This window comes from Gracilinanus agilis, chromosome 1 (genome assembly GCF_016433145.1).
Source record: "Gracilinanus agilis isolate LMUSP501 chromosome 1, AgileGrace, whole genome shotgun sequence".
Taxonomy (NCBI): Eukaryota; Metazoa; Chordata; class Mammalia; order Didelphimorphia; family Didelphidae; genus Gracilinanus; species Gracilinanus agilis.
The window spans coordinates 210,904,919-210,928,333 of NC_058130.1; the positions used below are offsets into that span (position 1 = coordinate 210,904,919).

The 23,415-nt window shown below is 36.9% G+C and overlaps 1 protein-coding gene across 1 annotated transcript in view; it reads left to right on the forward strand.

Moving 5' to 3' along the window:
- MAD1L1 (mitotic arrest deficient 1 like 1) overlaps positions 1 to 23,415 on the forward strand; it is a 941,076-nt gene that overhangs the window by 476,929 nt on the left and 440,732 nt on the right. Inside the window, exon 14 of the mRNA XM_044659988.1 lies at positions 17,254 to 17,310. Coding sequence (XP_044515923.1) covers positions 17,254 to 17,310 — 57 coding nt within the window. The remainder of the gene's footprint in view (positions 1 to 17,253; positions 17,311 to 23,415) is intronic.

The following is a 23,415-nucleotide window of genomic DNA, read 5'->3' on the forward strand; positions in this document are numbered from 1 at the left end:
CTCTCTCTCTCTCTCTCTCTCTCTCTCTCTCTCTCTCTCTCTCTCTCTCTCCTTTCTCCCTCTCTCCTATTTTGACACAACTACAACTCAGAAACTACAGAGGCATCTGAAGCTATTCCTTTGCTTATAATACTCTCCCTCCTTCTCTCTATTTGTCTAAATCCTACTTACCTTTTGAGCTCTACTACATGTCCTTTCAACTTTGGGAAGCTATCCCTGTCTACAGTGGCTTTTCTTTGAACTTTATAGCCAGTACTATGCAGTTTAGTGTTTGTTTCATTTATATTAGTTTATGAAAGAATATCATCTGTTTGCAAGGTCAAGTCCTAGTCATTCATTAAACTTTTATTGAGATGCAAGTCTTTGAGCTAGACTGGAGGTACACAGAAAGTCACTGAAAAGTTAGGCTTGTGTAGAGAGGGATATTAGAGTATCCCTCCCTGCCTGCCCCCAAGGGAATTTAAATTTGGTAAGAGAAATGAAACAAATTCACAAGAAACTACCCCAAAATACTGAGATAATGTTAAATTTGTAAAAGAAATTCTCTACAAGTTCAAGGAAGTTTAGAATCTCTCCTAGTTGTAAAATGGGGGCACTACTTAAATTTTGTTGATTGATGGAAAACATTATCAATGTCCTCCCATTTCTATGTGTATTTGGAGGGGAGAGGGAAGAGGAACCTTCACACATCTCTCACAATCTACCTCTCCTTTATATGAAGCAAAATGTAGCTTAGTAACAGGTATACTTATAATAACTGGTTATTGGAATCACTCAAGGCATTTCCTCTGCTGGCAAATAACATCATATATAGTAAATATGTTGCATCAAGTCTTTGAAATTTGCTACATTTCAAATCCATCATAAAATAAAATAGAATAAAAAATGTTGATTCATTCATTTACCATTTTTTACATCTTTATTACATACCAGTGACTGCATCATTTGCTGGGTATACAGACAAAGCAAACCATCCTGCCCTCAAAGGAGTTTCCATTCTATTTGGGGAAAGTAGAGGATTAGTTGGAGTGAGGAGAAACTGAGTAGGAGGTCATTGTAATAATCCTAATTAGAGGTTATGAAGGTCTGAATTATGATCAAAGCTGTGTGAATAGAGGGAAGGGGGGATATATATTAGAGATAATAAGAAAATGATAAAACAATAAAAAGATAATAAGGCGGAAAAAAACAACCAGAATCTGACTTCTAATTGATTGGAAACTTGGGGTTGTGTCGAAGTCGTGAATCTGGCTACATGGTAGTGCCCTCAGTAGTAATAAAGAAGTTAAAAATAAGGGGATTGTAGGCTTGGCAGGAAGTTAACTTCTGTACTTTTGTCTTGGACATATTGAATTTAATATGTTTATAGAATATTCTCTTCAAAATGTATAATAGGCAGTTGATATTATGGGGCTGGAGCTCAGGAGAGAGACTAGAGCTGTATATATTTTCTATATATCTGTATCTATCAAGCTTCTTCATAGAGATCATAATTGAACATGGATTATCTAGTGAGATTATCTAGTGAGAATACAGAAGGAAAAGAAAGGCCCAGCTCAGAACCTTGGGATACACCTATAGTGATTAGATTTGACATAGAGGAAAATCTATCAAGGGAGACTGAAAGGACAGATAGGTAAGAGGAGAAGTAAGAGGGAGCATTGTTGTTAAAAGCTAGAGAGAATATCTAGGAGGACAAGGTAGTAAACGATTTCAGATGCTTTAAAAGGTCAAAAAGATGAGGATGAGAAAAGGCTATTATCAGATCTGACAGTTAGACATAATTGGTAACTGGAGAGAAAGAAATTTCAGTTGAATAATGAGACTGAAAGGCAGATTGCAGACAGAAGGTTTAGAAAATCTGTAAATAGAGGAACAGGAGTCTGGTTTTATTCTGTTTTGTTTCCCAAGGATTTAGATGAAAAGGTTAGAGTAATGGCTAATGGGCACAGTATGATATAATGAGAATTTTTTAAGGATGATGGAAACTTGACTGTGTTTGTAAACCACATGATAAGGGAGAAAAAAAGCATGTTGAATGACTCCAAGGCTAATGGTTCCATTATTTTTTTTCTCTTTCTGTCTTTTTATATGCTCATTGATTTCTTTTGCTCTCCTATATTTTACCTGTACCTCTCTTCTGTTTTGTGTCCAACTCTACTCATACTGTAAGACATCTCCTATGTTCATTGGGTTACATGGGATGTTTTGGGAGGAATACAGCCCCTCTGATGTGAGGCTCTGCCAAGTCTTTTTCAAGGCTGTTCATCCACCTTTGCATCCAACATTCACCTTTGGTACTAAGAAGCTGTAGTATGCACACTTTAGTAAAACCATCTTGGCAGATGGGCTAAACCAGGTTGAAGGTAACTTGACAGACATCAAACGAGCATATGAAGACTTCTCCCCAACAGAGTGGACAGTTGAGAATAATTGGTTCCAAAGACCAGGTTCTGTGGAATGCTTGGAGCTTGGTCAGGCATAAAGAAGCCAAGGTCATCCTCTTTATTCTTAGCTGTCATGAGTTGACCTGCGTCTTTTTCTCTTGCCACTAGTTTCAATTACTCTGTAAGAGAGACTAAGGCTGACCACTTTGTCCATTTTTTTGATCTGATAGTTAAGACATCATTGGTGATACCATTAGTCCTCTTCAAAATAAAGGATGAGCAATAAATACTTTCATTTCCTTTCCTCTTTCTTCTTAACTCTGGCTTCCAGGTTCATCATACAGCCCAAACTCTTCTCTCCAAAGTTCTTTTAATTGTCAATTCCAATAGCTTTTTCTCACATCTTTTCCTTCATAACCTCTCTGAAGCCTTTGACGTTGTTAATCACTCTCTTCTCCTTGATACTACTCTCTGGATTTTTGTGACACTACTCTTTCTTCTCCTTCTACCTGTTTAACAGTTCCTTCTTAGTCTCCTTTGCCACATCATGTAAGCATAACCATTGATTGTGCAACAGAGGTCTATTGTGAGCCCTCTTCTCTCCTCTCTCTCTCTCCTTCCCTCTCTCCCTTCCTCCTCCTCAATAATTTTTCATTTGGTGATCTCATTGACTCTTATTATCATCTCAGACTGATGATTCTCAAATCAAATTATCTATCTGTAAGCTCACTGTTGACCCTCTAGTCTTATATCTCTAACTGCCTATTGCGGATCTTGAATTGGATGTCACATAGACATTTTAAATTCAACATGTCCAAAACTGAACACATTACCTTTCCCCTCAAACTCTTCCCCATTCTTAAATTCCCTCTCATCCAGGCTAATAACCAAGTTTCATTCTTGACTCTTTAGCCTCACTGAATATTGAATCTATTGCCAGGGCCTTTTAATTTTACTTTCTTAACACCTCTCCTTATCCCCCCTCACTTCTTCAATACCGCCATCACCCTAGTGTAGGCCGTATCACTTCACACCTGAGCTATTGTGCCAGCTTGTTGGTTGGCTTCCTTTCCACAAATTCCCACCTCACTTCAAATCCATTTTCCACTCTGCTGTCAAAGTGGTCTTCCTGAGATTTGGCCATATCACCCCCCTACTCATTAATTTCCAGGACACCACATCATCTCCAGGATCAAATATAAAATCCTCTGGTGTTCAGAGTCCTTCACAACTTCACCACCCCCTTCAGTCTTTTTATACTTCACCACCCTTCCTGCCTGTCCTCTCCCACTCCCCAAGCTGTACATTCTTTGCTCTCTGGTGTCACTGCCCTCCATGCCATTCCTTAAATATTACATTTCCTCTCTCCACTCTGGGGATCCTCACTGACTATCCCCTATGTCTGGAATGCTCTTCTTGCTCATCTCCACCTTGTTACTTCCCTGTATTTCTTCAAGGCCCAGCTGAAAGCCCTTTTTATATAAGAAACCTTTCCTGATCCCCTTAATTCCAGTATATTTCCTTTGCTGGCTCTCCTTTGTTGGTTCTTTCTAATTTATCCTCTACGTAGCTTGCTTGTTCATATTTGTTTTCATTATCATCTTTTTCTTTAGACTATGAGCTATTTAAGGGCAGGATCTGTCATTTACTTTGTCTTGCTTTGTATTCCCTGCACTCAACACAGTGCCTGGCATGTTACTGATAGTTAAAAAATGCTTATTGGCTGTCTGACTTCTAGAACAGTGTTAAAAAGAGCAGATAACTGTTGCCCCAGAAATCTGGGCTAGTAATTTTGTATCATTTTTTATTGAGGAGATCTAGATGTTACTTTGGTTTATTATGGGGTGTGTGTGTGTGTGTGTGTGTGTGTGTGTGTATGTGTGTGTGTGTGTGTGTGTGTGTACACACTTTTCTTTGGAGCTTCCTTTCTAACTTAGTGTTCTCTTCTTTCTCATTTTTCTTTTCCTCTTCTGTCTCATTGTTCTCCTACTTTTCCCTTTTCTTCTTTTCCTTCTTTTTCCTTCACCCTTCTCCTTTCTTCCTTCCTTTCCTAATTCCTTTACTTTCATTCCCTTATCTCTCCCCTCCTACTACTCTTAATCATTTCATTTTTAGTTCTTTTTATTTGCCTTACCTTTTTTCTCATTTCTCTTTCCTTTTCCTTATTCCCTTCTTTCACCATTCCTTTCTTGTCTGTCCATCTCTATACTTTTACCCTCCCATTCTCTTTGCAGCACTTTCCCTTTTCTTCCTCTCCACTCCTCTCTTTCTTCTTTTTCTTTTCTTTTTTCCTTCCCCACTCTTCTTCTTTCCTTGCCATTATACTCTAAATCTTCATCCTGATTTGACAGGCATCCATAATTCACAGATGTTTTCTCTGCATCATCAGTAATTATGACTATGATTCTAGCATTTCAGTTGCAATTCTTTAATTACCACAAGTATTTAATATTTGAATTCCCCTGTATTACTCAAGCTCCTTCCTTCTCCTTAGTTTAACAGCTGACTACATCTCACTTTGGTGGGGGGGGGGCAGCATTTTGCCACTACATTTAAAATACGACTGGGGTTTCTCTTGAATTTAGTGGGTGTTGTTCTTTAACTTTATACTACTTGTATCCAAAGTCTACTTTCATTTGAAATTTAGCTCCCTTTCTTCCTTTTCCTATTTAACTCAAAGAATTTTCTGTGATAAACCTTTCCTTTTTCTTTTTGTCTCATTCTTTTATTCTATTTATTATATAATAAATTTCCACATGAGTTTTCTAAAGTTATATAATCCAAATTGTATCCCTCCCTTCTTCCCTCTCCTTCCCAGAGCTGACAAGCAATTCAGTCTGGGTTATACATGGATATTATCATGTAAAACATGTTTCCATATTATTTATTTTTTAAGTGACTAATATTATAAAACGCAAACCTTAAAACATATAACCAGATAAACAAATGATAAACCATATATTTTCATCTGCGTTCATACTCCAACAGTTCTTTCTCTGGAGGTGGATAGCATTCTTTTTCATAAGTACCTTGGAATTGTTCTGGATAATTGTATTGCTGTTAATAGCAAAGTCTATCACATTTAATTGTTCCATACTATTGCTGTTATTGTTTACAGTGTTTTCCTGGTTCTGCTTATTTTACTCCACATCAGTTCATTTAGGTCTTTCCAACTCTTTCAGAAATCATCCTGTTCATCATTCCTTATAACACAATAGTATTCCATCACCATCATATACCACAATTTGTTCAGCCATTCCCCAATTGAGGGGCATCCCTTTAGTTTCTAATTCTTTGCCACCACAAAGAGAGCAGCTATCAATATTTTTGTACAAACAGATCCTTTCCCATTTTAAAAAATCTCTTTGGGATACAGACCTAGTAGTGGTATTACTGAATCAAAGAATATCCATTATTTTATAGCCCTTTAGGCAAAATTCCTAATCTCCCCCCCCCCCCCCAGAATGGTTGTATCTCCACCAGCAGTGCATTAGTGTCTGAATTTTGCCATATCTCCTCCAACATTTATCATTTTCCTTTACTGTCTTTTTGGCCAATCTGATAGGTATGAAGAGGCAAATGTTTTAATTTGCATTTCAATTTCATCGAGTGATTAATACAATTTTTTCATATGATTATTGATAGTTTTGATTTCTTCATCTGAAAACTGCCTATTCATATTCTTTGACCATTTATCATTTGTGGAATGACTTGGATTCTTATAATAAACCTTTTTTTAGTCTTCAGTCTTTCACAATGTGATCAGGATAGACTTAGAGACCACATTATATAGCAATTTTCTTATTGGGGCATCAAAATGTTGAAAATTTCCAACTTCTGGTTGCTCTAGGAGTTATAATGTTTATAGTAAATTCTAGCTAGAGTACTGGTTACTCTGTTTGGTATATTGAATCAAAGGCCTTGATACTTCTGGCAGGAAATTAGACTTCCCTCTAGGTTTAAGCTGTGAGATGCTTGATTAATAGGGAGTGACTGATTCCCTGGTGGTTGGTGATTGTTACAATGTTTATTATAATGTAGGAGAGCTAGATTACCACTGAACCTAATCTGTTTTGGATGCTCCTGGTCAGATTATTACATTGACAGAGAAGCTGATAATTTTGCAAATTGCCACACAGTGGTGTGTTAACCTTCTATGAACTTGTATATGAGTTGCTAGGGAAATGATTCCTTTTCAGATGACTTATGAAGGGGTTAAAGATAGTGTAACTTAAACATACCTATTCTAATCAATCAGCAAACATTCACTGAATGTCTTCTTTGTGCAAGGAACTATGGAGGATATGAAGAGTGGTTACATGGTTCCTCATCTGAAAAACTTAAAAGTTTATTTGTGAAGCTGACATATAAGCCATAGAAAACATGGATGGGTCATAGGAGTAGTTTAGAGAGATAAATCAGTATGGGTTCTATTGGTTAAGGAAATCTTTATAGAGAAATTGGAATTTGGGTTGGGTCTTAGTATGGGTAAGAAGTGGATTGCTGAGAATAGGGCATTCCTGGTAGAGGGAAAGATGCAAAAAGTCAGGAGATGGCATTGGTCATGAATTAATATGTAGACCAGCTTGGCTAAAGCAAAAAATTAACAAAGTAGGGGGGCATCTGGGTAGCTCAGTGGATTGAGAGCCAAGCCTAGAGACAGGAGGTCCTGGTTCAAATCTGGTCTCCGACACTTCCCAGCTGTGTGACCCTGGGCAAGTCACTTGACCCCCATTGCCTACCCTTACCACTCTTCCACCTATAAGTCAATACACAGAAGTTAAGGGTTTAAAATTAAAAATAAAAAAAAGTTAAAAAAAATTAAAAAAATTAACAAAGTAGGGAATAGTGGGAGGAAAGTTTGGTTGGAACGTTAAATTGGGGGTAAATCTTAAAGAAGGACTTTAGACATTGTATAATCTGAGGTCACATCTAGTAGAAAAATATTTTCTTCTGAAATATCCCTTATAGATGATCATCTAATTGCTATTTCAATAACTATTGTCAGGTAGTATTTTTCCCTTCATTTTTAGGGATTATTAGGGAGTTTTCATCTTGAGCAAAAATCTTCTTTTTTCCATCATTAGCTCATTCTGGAACAATTAAAAAAAAGTTAACATCCTCTCCTTTAAATATTAAAAGACTATGATCATGTTTCTTTTCCAGGCTAAACATCACAGGTTCCTTAATCTGATTCTTAAATGATCAGATTTCTACATCCCCTTTCCCCATCATTCTCATGAACCTCTCTCTAGTTTATCTTAAAACATGAGGTCTAGATTAGAAAATAATCTTGTGTTTTCTGTCAGACATATAGTGGCACTGTTTCCTATGACATATAGACTATATTTTTATTAATGTAGCCTGTGATTTTTTTGTAATTTTAACAGCCACATTTTACTGTTGTTGGCTCATGTTAAGCTTTTTATTAAGCTCATATTTTTTTGTCAATGTGAATTGATGTGTAGCTAGTTTTTTTCTTCTGTTCTTAGTTAATAATTTCAAGTTAAATCTAAATGCAGAAGTTTATATTTATCCCTGTTAAGTTTCACCTCTTATTTTAGTCTTGTATGTTAGCCCATGGAGATTATTTTTAATCCATGATATTAGTGATTCCTTTACTTTTCGTGAAATCTGCATGTTTGGTGATGCATCCCTTTTATGTGTTTTTTTCTAATGTCTACTCACAAGACAAGAAAAGATGTATGGTTTTTCATTAAAAACCTTTCTCCAGGCTTTACTTTAGCCTTTTTAACCTAATTAATAGTTTTCAAATACAGTTGTGTGATCAGATATTTTACCTGATATTTAACTTATATTTCAAAAACTTTATAAAGATGCATCTTGTGGACAGTGGGAGACCTGTGTCTTTCTGTAGTTCAGTGCAAATTGCCCAGGTTCACCGATAAAAAATATGAACCTGGGTTGATAAGGTTTGGTTATGTACTGGAGAATTGTTGTCTCTAACCTGTACATGACATGTGATTCCATACCGCAAGCAGTGACTATGGTGGAATCCTTTAATTACCTGCTGGCTCCTAGCTCCATTAGCTACTCTCCTCCTTTCCATAGTTCTTTAACTCTTACATTCACCCCTTTTTCTGGCATACCAACATGACAGGAGACAGCTAGATGGCTCAATGGATTGAGAGCCAGGTTCAAATATGGGAGGTCCTGGGTTCAGATTTGCCCTCAAACCTTTCCTAGCTGGGTGACCCCCACTGCCTAACCCTTATCACTTTTCTGCCTTGGTCTTAAGTTTCTATATTAATAAGATGAAGGGACCTGCCCCAGCGAACTTAAAGGTAATTTCCAGTTCTATGATTCTGTGATCAAATTCTCCATGATTAAAGAGAATTTTTTCCCTTTTTTCCTTCTATTAACATCTAATTTTAAAATATTAGTACTACTTTACTTAAAGATTAACAGAATTTTAGATCTGGATCAGAAAGGGACTTTAGAGATCATTTAGTCTTACCCTCTTCTTTTACAGATGAGGAAACTGAAGCCCAGAGAAGCTTAGCGATTGGTTTAAGTTTATATCACAGTAAATGACCCATACAGGATTGGAACCCAGGTCTTTTGATTCCTGAGCAACTACTCTTTAGTTTAGAAAATAGTTACAAATAGCTCAAAATGACCATTCATACAATGATATTGGAATTTGTCATTCTGTCTCTGTAAAGTAGATTAACTTCTTTTTTCCTTATGAACTGGTGATTTTGTTTTGATTCCTGATTATATAGCTCTGTATCTTTGCCATCTACCTTTTTTGTGAATTTTCATCAACACAAATGAGAGTAAAGTTTAAAATAAGTTTTGTCAAATTCTGTAAGTTTTCCTTTCCTTTCCTTAGGTGGGTATATTTGTAGGTTCTTTCAAAGAAACGATGCCCATAATTTGCCACTTCTACACTTTTATTAAAGTTAATCCATCAGCATGGAATGTCATCATCTCCTTCTTTCTTGTCCAAATTCTATCATCTCTTGGCACCTCAACTGAAATCCCAACTTTTTAAGTGAAGTCTTTCCTTTTCTGATCTTCTTAAAGTGATAAATCCCCAAACTAGAGATCTTGAAGGATGCTTAGATGATATCTAATCCTATTTTCAATCCAATTCAAAAATCCCCCCATAACATTCCTGACAACTGATCATCTAAAACTGCTTAAACAAGTAAGGTAGCTTACTCTACTATTGAACATTAGTAATAGTTTTTCCCATGAATTGATATTTACTAATATAAAAGATTTGTAATGTGATATAAACTATGTATAATGTGATATGAACTACACATAATATGATAGAACATGTGCAATGTGATATAGCTATTGTATAATTAATAGTTACCTATCTGTAATTTTCATGCATGATAACTAGTTCTGCCTTTAGCTATTCTTTTTTTCCTTGAAGATATATCTTTCCTCTCTGACCCTGAAGGTCTTTTCTTCTCAAAGCTCAACATCCTCCGTTTTTAATGCATAATGTCACTAGTCTTAACTATAGATTGCTCTCATTCTACACATTAGTCAACATTCATTTTGTACCATTGTTTAACTAATCTAAATTCAGTTCACAGGAATAATGAGAAGCTATGTTTAATGTCTTGCCAAAATCATTGTGTACTATGTCTATTGTAGCCCCCTATTCTATCAATTTATGATCTTTTCTCAAAACTGTATGAATGTTTGGCATGACTTTTTCTTAGCTTTCCCATATTGGATTTTTTAAAGTACTCATTTATTCATTATTCATTCAGTAAAAACATTGAATCCCTACTGGATTTGAGGCATTGTGCTAGGCAGCATATAATAATTCAATCTGGAATTTTCCTGAAGATTGCTTCCATTCATGTATCAACTGTTAAATAAATATTATCCAAGTGGATAAAATGCTAAGTGTTTTGGAAGATACAAAACAAGCTTTTACTCTTTGTATTGTTCTTCCAGTTCTATCAGTCATACATGTGCCATATCTGTTGTTTCTTTGAACTGCTGTTTATATTACTTACTGTCATGAATTTTTCAGATTTGTATATTATCTCTTTGACTACATTGCAAGATCTTTGAGGGCATTGTCTTTTACTCCTTTATGTTCCCCCAAACAACAGTATGTTTGCACATAGTAGGCATCAATAAATATCTATTTGCTGAATTTGAAAGAGGGAACACTTTATAGAAAATCAGTATGGTACTCCTTAATTTTGTAATGATGCTTAAAAGAAAAACTTTGCATAGTGACTCTTTCATATGAAGGGAAAGAAAAAGCCCACCCCAGGAAATTAAATGGAGACTGTTTTGGTAAAGTAACATTTAAATTCTCCAATTTAAATGTGCTTTACTCATTTTGCATTACCAGTTAGGTTATTAAATTTGATTCCTTCAGTGCCTGGAATGGGAGTGAATAGGGTTGCCATGGGAACTGCAACTTTCTGTATACAGTGACTTTTGCAAGTTGTGCTTAAAAAGCAAAAGCCATTCATCAGGCTTACAAATTGCACACTGTAGTTAGGCGGAAATCTCTCTGCTACACCCAGATTCCCTATTCTATAGAAAGAACAGGTGGGCTAACCTTTCTTAAAGTGTACAGGTGTATGATTTTCAAAAGCATATGGTATTTTGGCGTATTCAGTGTTTGTGTGTATAATTATTCAATTCCACTGTTCCAAGCTGTTGGGATTGAGTTTTAATTGCACACCTATTTTGTGACCATGCCTGAATATGGAGCCGTGAATTGAATTACTGTGGGTTCAGTGGGGATGCATTTAGATATGTTCATTGTAGAGTGAAGGGGGAAGAAGGTTAGAAAGATATTGTTCACTATGGGTTGTGGAGCTTAATTTTTCCCTGTGAGTGACTCTTTCCCTTGAATGATTTGCTCATCATGTAAGTCCATTGGCTGTCTTTCTGTTTCTGGCGGTTTGGAGCTGTTGATGTGAACAATTTAGCCACCTGTCTTGTAATGAACAGATTGTAATGCATTGATTCATTAAGCTCCTGTGCCTTAATAATCCTCTCTGACCAGGCTCTTGTCTCCAAGTCTGAGCTTTTTTTTTTGCCCATGTGACTGCCATCCACATATAACTTAGCTGGGAGCAGTGTTCTTGACCTTTTGTGATTCACATCACAACATCCCTAGTGTCTCTCCCCTCTCTCTTATGTTTACTTTGAGGGTTTGAAATATTGCTGAGTCAATCGCAAGTGTTCTGTGGGGAACATGTTTAAGGAAAAGTATTACCTCAAAGGGCACAAGGAAGAAAGCTGAATAACTCAAAAATGTCTTTCTGGTTCCAATATTATTTGTCATCATTACAGCTATTTGGTTGACTCTCTTCCTGGATTACAAACTTAAAGAGATGCAACCAAGAGCTTCAATGGGCTGCTTACCATGTTGACCTTCATTATTTGCGAGTGGCAAAGATGGTTTTTTGTTTTCATATATTGAAAAAAGAAATCTTTGAAACACAGTCTATAGCAGAGGTTCCCAAACTTTTTTGGCCTACTGCCCCCTTTCCAGAAAAAAATATTACTTAGCCCCCTGGAAATTAATTTTTTAAATTTTAATAGCAATTAATAGGAAAGATAAATGCACCTGTGGCCATCACTGTTCCCTTGGATTGCTGCAGCACCCACCACGGGGCAGTGGTGCCCACTTTGGGAATCACTAGTCTATAGGGAACAGATTTTGGCTGCTGGCCCTCTTCCATTTATTTCTCTAGGTCAAGTAATGGGCCCCTTTTTGGGGATCCTTGCCCCAAAATGTTTTACACTATGTTTCACTTCTGGTCACCATTTCTGTATCTCCTGGGTTAGTGACAGAGATCTTGGGTATATTTTCCAATATCTGAACCGCTTCAGTAAAAAGATTATGGTTAAGTCTTGCTGATCTTTAAGCAAAAAAGAGTTGATTAGAGATATTTCACTAGTTTGAGGGAGAATTAAAGCAAAAAAGCAGAAACTAAAATGGAAACAAAGACGGTGTCTTCTCCATACTCTTCCCCCCTTCCTGATCCCCACCCCTTCAATGAGTGATTTTATAAATTTTTTGTTAGTTCCCCCTTTCTTTGATTCCTTGTGTTTGTTGTTTTGGTCACTTGAGCATAGAATTAGAGGAGTTTTCTGGGGTGGAAGAAGGGTGGAATCAACCTCTGTTTTCACTGAGTTCCCATCCTGTGATATGACTGCTGATTCACATGAGTAAAAATGAAGACAAGAGTGTTCAGTGGTTAATTCTGATTTACAATAGTAAAGAGTGATGAGTTTTGTTTAATGTTAAACTGAACCTTTCCTTTATTGTTGCAAAGGAAGCCCTGTGGGTCAGACAGACTGGGTTTTGGAATTTTATATCTGTACATCTTTTCCTTTTACTTGAATGTTTCCTTATATTCTGTGGTGGTTGTCAGGCTTTCAGAAGCATTCTGATTAAGTGAGATGTTTAGTAAGTTTAAAGCCTAATTTCTCTTTCCTAATTAAAAATGTGTGTCTGTCATGCTGTTGTTGACTAATTTACATTTTTGAGCAATCTGGCTGGAATGTTGCTGTCAATTCTTTTGACTGGTAGCATCTTACTACTGAACAGGTTGGTAATCTAGAATTCAGAATCATATTGAGAGTAAAGAGGGCTAAGATGAGGTGACCACCCCCCACCCCAAAGGTAGGGTTTCTATGAGATTAAAATTTGCCCCTGGATCTATTTAGGAAGACAGTACTACTGGCTGCTTCTTTTTGTTTACTCTGGATCCTATGTTTGCTTTTTGGAAGGATTGTTCTGTTTAAAATTTTTTACTTTCCTCCTCCTCTTTCTGTGTGTGTGTGTGTGTGTAGAGAGAGAGTTTTCAAAGTAAACAGAATTTACTATTTGTACTTTGTACAGTATATGCACACATATAAAGACACATACATATCCATATTTTTATTTAAGTGACTGACATTCTTTAAAAAATTGGAAGTGGTCCCTATTTCTAGTCACCTTCAAGTCAGTTTTTATGCCATAAAAGAAATTCCATCTCATAATTTTATAAATGTCTTTCATTTTTAGAAAACTTTTAAAATATCACTCATTTTTTTAAAAAAAATTTAATCTCAACACATAGTTATATAATGGGAAGGGACTTTTGGATTTTCTTTTGCTTTTTTAAAAATTTGTTCAGTTGAGAGCGTGAGAAGGAAAGATAGTAAATGTCTATAAAATTAATCAAGCACTTGTTGTGAGAGGGGGAAGAAAATGAAAATAGAAAAAAAAAGAATAGAAACTATGCTTGGGCAATTTTCCATTGAGTTTATAAAGTTTATTTTGTGTTGGTTTTTTTTTTAAATATTTCATGGGAATTGACCTTTCCTCCAACGAAAATCAGTAATAATTATACAATTAACATGCATAGAAAAATTATTAATATCTTTCCTTGCCTCAAAAAATCTTCTATTCCTTGATTTTATTTAAGCCAATAAAAACCTAAATTAATAACATTTTAGGTATGGACAATGAATCTTTCTCAAAATATATAATGTTCTATACTTTTAGAACCATCTTTTAATATTGCAGGGTTATACACTGTGAATGATAAAATACTCAAATAACAAGTACTGGAAGAACCTCATAATCTGCTTATATCAAACTTTCATATCTTCTATAACTTTCTAGGGATGGCATTCTATTTCCTGAAAAAGACCATTTTATTTTGGGTTAACTTTGATGATTAGCTAGTTTGTTCTTTCATTGACCCTAAAAATTTGAGAGTGACTAGTTAATAACTGCGTAGGTTGGTAATCTTTTTTTTACTTTTTGTAACTGGAGGAAAACAATATGTAGATACTAGATACAGCATGAGTCCAAAGTTTGGGTTAGTGAGGCTATTTGGTGTATGCTTACTAAAATGTATTTATGAACATTCCTGTAGGAATTAAATTAAACACTTTTCCCCATGGATTTCATTGGATTGCATCTTGCAGTCATATCACTGAGTCCTACAAATCACTTGAGAATGAAGTGGTATAATGATTGCTGCTAGCGCATGAAGTTGTAGGTTCAAAACCTCTTCATGCAGTCAGTGATAAGCCCCCTAGACACATTTGAGGACTTATTTCAACACATTCATTCTTTTCTAGTTCACCCTAGAAAAAATCAGTTCTTCCCCTAAAGGAAGTCTTTTACAAACACTTGCAAAAAATATGCTTTGTATTACCTTTCTGTTTGTTTTTTTTCCCTGGCTGCCTTGGTGTTGATATAATTCTCCCTGATTAAATATTTGCCCAAAATTTGCTCTCTGGTGTTGGTAATTTACAAATGGTCCCCTTGCTTCTCAAGCATCAAATCTTGTAGAAATGTTATTTTTTTCTATGTTCTTAAGTCTCTCTTCTCTCCCTTACTCTCATCCCACCTAACTGTTCAGACCTAACATCTCCAGGCATATTTACTGAGAATATTTAAATTCTTCACACTCAGTTCTAGTTTCATGCTAAAACTACATGCATCTTGTCAAAGCCCAAAGTGTTTTAATAACATACTTTTGTTATAGCTTTTTCACAGCCAAGACCAGCAACTTTCTTGGTGCTTCTGTTGAGAGTTGAGGCTGAGGCTGAAGCTGAGGCCAGTGGGACTGTGTATAATTGCAGTATGTGTTTGGAGGATTTTAGTCTGGTACTCACCAGACTATGTGTTGAAGTCTTGAATGGGTAGTTTGGGATTGTTTGTTTTATTTAATATGATTTCAGTGTGAGATTTCCTTTTGTAGCTAATATTTTTCTTTTTTTATTTCTCTGCATGGTCAACAGTTCACCTCTGCTTTTAGTTATAGTACTTAGAAAATCTAGCTCATGCAGTGCAGAGACATAGCTGTGAGATTTTAATGAATATCCAAGTATAACAAGAGTATTTATTCATTTCTATAAGAAACATCCAACTTGGAATTTGTTGTGCTAATCTTTTTAAAAATTACATAAAATTGTTTATTTGAGCCAATTAATTCCACTCATTAAGTATTTAATGAAGCCCTTTCTTGTACAAAGCACCATATTTGTATAGATACTGAGGTGGATAAAGCACTATCCCTATCTTCATGGCGCTTGTAGTCTAGTAGGATGATAAAACAAATACAGAAATAACTTCATTACAAAGTATATTGTAATAAGTATTGCCAGCGGAATAGAAAACACCATGCCTGTGATGTTCAAGACAGTCTACAATGGCACAAGGAAAGAAATAGGGATAATCCATTATGACATTTTTCACAGGCCTTGTTTCAACTAATCAAAGGCTTTTATTAAGTATATGTTATGTGCCTGGTTTATAAGGACATGAATCAAGTACTTCCCCCCCTTCCCCATTTCTCTTGCTTCCATTCCTTCCCTAAAGGGTTTTTGTTCTTCAAGCTTCCACTTGGATCCCATCCATAATAATAAGACATCTTCCTCCTTTCTCCTGCTAGTCTCTGAGGCCCTCTATTTATGTCTATTTCCTCCCCATGAAATCCTGAAGGACTCTTATTGGCCAGGAAACTTTTTCTTCAAGGGAATGTAGAGGTTATATACTGTCATTTGTTTCACATGATCACATGTATATGGAGGCTTAGACAGTGGTGATGATAAGTTGACCTTTGACATCTTACATTTTGCTAAATAAGTAGACAACTTAGTGCTATAATCCTTTATCTCATTTTCCTTTCTAAGCCATGTTTAAAAGTAGCTATCTATACTTGTTCCCTCTACTTCCTCTTACTAATTCCATAGCCCCTTTCATTCTGAATTCCAACCTCATCACTCAGTAGAAATTGCTCTCTTCAACATTGTCTCTTAATTGCAAAATCAAATGGTCCTTTTTCAGTTTTCAGCGTCCTTGACTTCTGTTGCATTTAACATGATTAACCAATTTCTCCTGTAGAATATTGTTTTTCATGACAATATTCTTTCTGGTTTTTCTCCCATTTGTTTGTCTGCTACTTCTCAGCCTTCTTTGATGTATCATCATCCATAGCATACTCTTTGTCATGGTTGAACTTCAAGATTCCACCCTGGGCATTGTCTCCCTATACTCTCTCTTCATAATTGTATCAGCTCCCATGGGCTTCATTATCATCTCTGTGCAAGGACTCACAAATTCCATAGCATGCACTATCCACTGAACATTTTTGTTTGACTATCTCATTGATAGCTCCATATGTTCAAAACTGAACTCTTATGATCTTTCCCTTCTAATTCTACCTGTTTCTTATACTTATCTTTTCCTCTTAGTCACAGGATCCATCTTTTAAGTCTCCAATATTGGTAACTTTACATCCACGCATTCAATCAGTAGCCAAATCTTGGCATTTTTATCTCCACAACATCTCTTGCATATGACCTCTTTTCTTTACTGACCCAGCTCCCATTTAATTCAGGTTCTCATCCTCTCTCACTTGAGCTATTGTAGAGACCTCTTAATTGATTTTCCCACTTCAATCTTTCCTCCACACAGCTTCCAGAGTAGTTTTTCTTAACTGAAGATCTCATCATGTCACTCCTCTTCTCAGTAAATTCCAGTGGCAGCTCCCTCATCCCTCTAGGATAAAAATAGAAATTCAATTCTTTTGCTTTTAAAGACCTTTCTATGGAAAATGTTATTATCCCCATTTGACAGATGAGAAAGCCAGGACTTATACAGGAAAAGGGATTTGGCCAAGGCCAAGTGTGAGAACCAGAACTTAAACCAAAGTATTTTTGAACTTACCTCCATTGAACCACATTGACATTTAAACAGTACTACTTTGCTTTATCAGGAGCTCTAAAGGTCTTAGCTAGAGGTTGTGGGAAGGTCTAATCAATAAATATAAGGCCTCATTAACATAAAGTTATTGCCTTGTTCTTTCTTTAACCCTATCCTCTCTTTTTCTTGAAGGTTCAACTATCTCAAGCCCTAGAAGAATTAGGGGAACAGAAAGGAAGAGCTGACATGGTAAGTTTACATGTGCATCTGCTAGGTACTATCATGATAACCTTTGCCTCGGCATGTTAATCCAGCCCTGCTCTCACTGGCTTTTGCTGTTTGAGGAAGAGTTGCCACCCTGCCGGAACATGTTAAAAGATTATTTGCTTATCCCACTTCTTCTTATTCATCAAAAGAGTCATACTTTGACAAGATAATTTTTGCTGTTCTTTTATTCAGTGCTTTTGCTCCATTAGTGTGTCTTTGGTTTGAAAGAGTTAATGAAAACAAGAGCTTTCTTTCATAATATGTCTCATATCACTTGTTTTCTTAATGTCATTTTGGGATATCTTAAGAGACTTCAAGGAAACAGAGATAGAGCTTTGCTAGTGTGCTTTGATTTTTTTTTTCTTTTTTGCTTCTTAAATATCTAAGCTGAGGCAAGTAGGTAGCATAGTGAATAAAAAGGTTTCAAATCTGGCCACAGATACTTCCTAGCTCTGTGATCCTGGGCAGGTCATTTAACCCTGACTGCCTATCCCATGGCATTGTTTGATACAAAGACAGAAGGTAAGAATTTTTAAAAAGTTAGTCTCTGTCTCTCTCTCTTTCTCTCTCTGTCTCTCTGTCTCTGTCTCTCTGTCTCTCTCTCTCTCTCTCTCTCTCTCTCTCTCTCTCTGTCACACACACACACACACACACACACACACACACACACACACACACACTCTTTATTGAATGCTTGACCTTATATCACATTACATTTTCTTTGGAAAAGTACCTTAAATTTTTTTTCTTTGTTGTATTATAATTTATCATTTCTGGATACAACTCTTGGATTTAACAACTTAGATTTTCCTCCACAAGAAGTCAAATGACCATAGTCACCAAGTTTCAGTATGAATGGAGTTGAATGCATGAATCTGTCAGTGGACTTTGCACTGTCATACCCATCTACTTTCCCCACCATCCACTTCATGCCTATAAACTGGTGACAAAAAGACCAACCTGAGAGGTGGAGAATTTGTGAAAGGGTGTTCATGTGCTTATAGAATGTGTTTATTCCCAGACTCTAAAACCAAATTTTAGATAATTATTGGATTGACTGTCATACTGGATTGACCATACCATTGCTTCCCTTATTTACTATAGTTAATCAAGATCTGAGTATTTTACAAAATTTGGAAATGGGGACACTTTTAGACAGAGAGCCAGCTCATGTCTCAGATGGATTTCTGTTTTATAACTTCCTTGTTCCTGGATCCTGACTGAATCAGTAATTCATTCTTTAGCAGGTTTTGAGGCCTCATAAGTATAGGGCTTATTTCTTATTGACTTTAAAGAAGCTGGGGAGGAATGTGTCTTTTGAAGACTGCTGCATCCATTTGGAAAAAACCCTGGGGAGATCCTGATGTTGTGTATGTCAATGCGCATCTCTTCCTGAATGTTGACCTGAATTGAAACATGCCCAAGGGCCTTGTTTCCTGTAATGTGCACAAGGCCAAGAAGAATTAGAAATGAATTTGTTCTAACCACATGAGAAGGATGTGGAGTGTGGTTAAAAACATTTCAGAAATTGCCCCTAAAGATGTCCTTGAGTCTGGAATCCCCAGCCTCCTAGAGATGCCTTATATGGCAGCCAGTGAACTGACTGCTTTACTCTTAAGTCTTAGAGAAAAAGAAATCAACAACTCTTTTGATGCCATTTCTTTGAGCAGGGAATCAGGAAATAGAGGGCAAAGCCTGCTGGCATTATGCTTGTCTTTTGGGGATGCCACATACTACAGATTTGAAGTCAAAAAACCATCATGGATCTTTGGGTGGCTACATCGATAGGATTTGAAGAGGCCCTTGACTCTCTCAGTGGATTGCAGATTAAGCTATAATCAGATGGATGTGTTGGGTTGTGTGTTGGATTTATTAGGACACGTTCTCAAGTCTAGTGGAATCAGCTTGTATTGCTTTATGATTCACATGCATAATTGCTGTCCTATACAGGCCCTGCATGTCCCTCCTGACTTGGCCTGACTGTGTGATCAAGTGTCTTTTTATGTATCACTGAGTGTTCTGCCCTGAAAGTTGAATATAAAGTGTTTGGAGTGGTGTGGAGAGGGAGGGTACCTGTGGCCAAATTCCTCATTACAGATGGAAAAATTGTTGAATATGAAGAGATAAAGTATCTTGCCAGGGTTAAATGGTGAGCTAGATGTCAAAATCTGCTTAGCACTTAAGGTTGATTGATACAGTTTTTCTTTCTTTTGCCCTTCTCTTTCCTGTACTCACCTTTAGTGCTATAGATCTGGCCAAATGGTACAACACAATATGATACGATATTGTACAACCCAGTAGCATTTATTAAGTGCATACTTTGTAGAGAGCCCTCTCCTAGAAACCAGCAGAAATACAAAGCTGAGTTAAGCCTCATGAAGCTCACAGGCTAGTAGAGGTCAGATAAGACGCCAACACAAATAGCTCTAGTAGCCAGTATTATGTGAAAAGTGCATTACATGTTCGTCTCCCAGGGCACCTCTCTTCTGGAACCCTTAATGTGTGATTGCAGATGGCCTCAGTCCCTTTCTCCTTTCACTCTGTGGCTGCTCTCCTTGTCCTTGTTCTCTCTCTTCAGTTCTCAGAATTTAGGTGTCAAAACCTTGTTCCACCTGTTGGTGTCTTGATTGGGATTTCTCCCTTATCCCCTGGATTTTTCACCTTCCCATTCCTTATTACTTTGATGTTAGGTTGGGATGGCTGAGGAGACTTAGAAAGGCCAGTTCTGGTCCTGAATTCTGACTGATATAGATGCTGCTTTTCAGCAGCTCCATCCATGAAGGAACATTTCTCTGCTGTTATATAAGGGAAATGGAATAAACACCCATCAGCCACTATCACATAGTTCACTGTGTCTCTACTCAGTTTCCAAAGGGAACTTAGTAACTTTGTGATTGCTCTGGTGCTTCTTGCTCAGCTAATACCATGTGTTCCCAGAAATAGGATTAAGAAGTCATACATTGGGGGCAGTAAATTGACTCAGTTGCTAGAGCTAGGCTTAGAGTCAGGAGGATCTACGTTTAAGTCTAGCCTCAGACACTTTTCTAGCTGTGTCACCCTGGGCAAGTCAATTAACCCTGATTGCTTAGTTCTTATACCTCTTCTGTCTTTGAATTGACACTAAGACAGAAGGTAAGGATTAAAAAAAAAAAAGATGCATTAGAGCCCATAGCTTATTTCCTAAATGTGAACTCTAAAAATGATCCCTTTATTAATTCATTCCTCATGAATTATTCTTTTATTCAGTGTACTTTCTGCAAAGATATATTACTTGAGAATCAAGAGTCAATAAACATTTATTAAGCATCTACTAGGAGTCAGACACTGTGTTAAGTGCTGGGGATACAAAGAAAGAAATAAGACAGGCTCTGTCCTCAAGAATTTACAGTAATGGGGAAGACAAAGCATAAAGCTAGCTGAGAGGGAGAGATGGGAAGCTTAACCAGTGTTGGGGGTATGATGAAGTACCATGGGTGTGGGAGGCCAATGAAACAATCTTAAATAGATGAAAATCTGAGACTCCTCTTTTGACTCCTTTTCAGATCTACACCTTTTCTTATTGAAAATCATTATAGCCTCTAGGAAAACTTTAAGTTCTTAGTAAACCAGCACTTAATGAGTTAATAGCCTTTTTTTCATTCAGCAGAGTAAACCTGCAGCTGTGGGTATATCTCTCTAACTGCTCCAGGCATCCCAAGGTCACTGAGTGTCAAACTCAGGAATAATAACTTTTAGATAAAGTGAGGCTCTTTTTTAACCTTGGGACTTTTTTCTCATTTAGCATTATCTTCATAAGAAAATTCTTTGTAAAACTTTAACTTTATTGTGCTTTGATATGACATAATTTGTGTTTCTGCACAAACTCGAAGTTTCAGGGGGGTTCTTTTGTGTGAAATAAGTCTTGAAGTATATATAATAAACTCCATGCTGCAAGAGAGACAGAGCTGGAAGCATGAGCTAAAAGATCTCAGTGTCCTTTGCTTCCTTATCAACTAAGCCATCCTTATCAGATTATCAGAGATGATAAAAAGATCTCGAGATTTGGAACCGGGACCTTGGTCCTTGGATCCCTGGACTTGGGTAAAGATTTGCCCTCCCCCTCAGACAACTCCCAAATTATGACAGTTTAGTTTCTACCCAAAGAAAGACAAGAAATCCAGAGTTTTCAGAACTCTCCCCTTAAGGGAAGACACTAGAAATAAAGAATAGATTAACAGGATGAGACACTATGAATCAAAGGAAAGAAATCTTTTTATTGATATAACTAAGCACATCCTCAGAAAATGGGGAGTAAAAATTAGTAAAGAACAGCTCACTAAATTTCTTGATCTTATTCAAAATTGTAATCCGTGGATTCTCTTAGAATTCTGGCAAAAAGTTGGCAGTGATTTGAAAAATTATTATATTGAGCATGGACTAGAATAAGTGCAAGTAAAAATTTCATCAGCTGCTGAAAAAACAACTTTGCTATCTGGTCAGAAAGCAGAGGATGAAATCTTTAAGGTTTCAATGTTAGAGTCAAAAGAGGATTCTCAGATTTTCATCTATTTAAGACTGTTTCTCTCATTGGCTTCCCACACATGGGGATAGGGGGTGGGAGGTAGGAGTTTCAAAGTTGATTCCACCATGTAGAATGATGAGTTTCTAGAGGTCATTGAAGTCCAGGAAAGTTGCTGGTTAGGAAATGATGACAATTCATAATACTGCATAATAATCCATATGTTACTTTATAAGTTTATGTGTGTGTGTGTGTGTGTGTGTGTGTGTGTTTAAATCCCTTACCTTCTGTCTTAGAATCAATACTGTGTATTGGTTCTAAGGCAGAAGAGCAGTAAGGGCTAGGCAATGGGGATTAAGTGACTTGCCCAGGGTCACTCAGCTAGGACATGTCTGAGGTCAGATTTGAACCCAGGACCTCCCATCTCTTGGCCTGGCTCTCAATCCACTGGGCCACCTAGCTGCTCCATTTCTATATTTCTTGAACATTTTCTGCTAAACTTCCTTCTTGAGGGCAGGAAATTGTGCGCTCCATTTCTGTTATGCCCCTTCTTGGTACTGGGTAGAGGATATTGCAAACACATTCTTCAGTGAATGCTGAATTCTAGTGTGAAAGTTCAGAAGAACCCCAGAAATGATCTAGTTCAACTTGCTTACTTACCAGAGAAGGAAACAAAGGTCTAGAATTTGAATTGCTTGTGATTATACCTTAGTGGTAGAACTGGGATGCTATCCCCCTTTTCCTTGAATGCTTCTCATGTCAGCCTCCTGGCTTCCTTCAGTAACTCGGCTTAAATCTCACCTTCTGCAGAAGGCCATTCCCAATGACCCTTCTTGTATGTATGTACTCCCCAATTGCCAGTGCCTCCCCTCTGAGATCATATTCCTCTCTCTCTCTCTCTCTCTCTCTCTCTCTCTCTCTCTCTCTCTCTCTCTCTCTCTCTCTCTCTCTCTCTCTCTCTCTCTTTCCCTGCCTTGTCCCTTCCTTCCTTCCTTCCTTCCTTCCTTCCTTCCTTCCTTCCTTCCTTCCTTCCTTCCTTCCTTCTTCCTTCCTTCCTTCCTTCCTTGCACCTAGTAGGGGCTTTTTCAGTTGTATTAAACATCTTGCTTCGCTCTGATAATGGGTGCTGTCTCTTCCAGCCCATGATTCAATTATTATTTTGCTGGCAAAAAAAAGTCAGTTTACTGCTTGGGGGGGAAAGTAGAAATTTAAACAGCTTTAGCTAATTACAGTAGACAAGACAAAGGCAGTTTGACTTCCCAGTATTAATTAGCAAACCCATACTAATTAGCTTGTATAAACGCAATTCATGCTTCTTTTCTTAAATGCAATTAATATCACAACTGAAGATGTCACTAGGCTTTGTGGCTGTATCATTAACATACTTCACCCTAATTAGATATGGCCAGTAGTGGCTGGAGAAATGAGTTTGTGATTGCAACCATAAAAAAATCTTCTAATATTTTATATCCTTCAGGGAATGTGAACCTAGAATTTATTTTCTAATTTCAGAGAAATTACATCCATCATGATACTGTGTAATTAGAATAGCACCATTCTTATACTTCTTTCCTCTTCTTCAATCTATT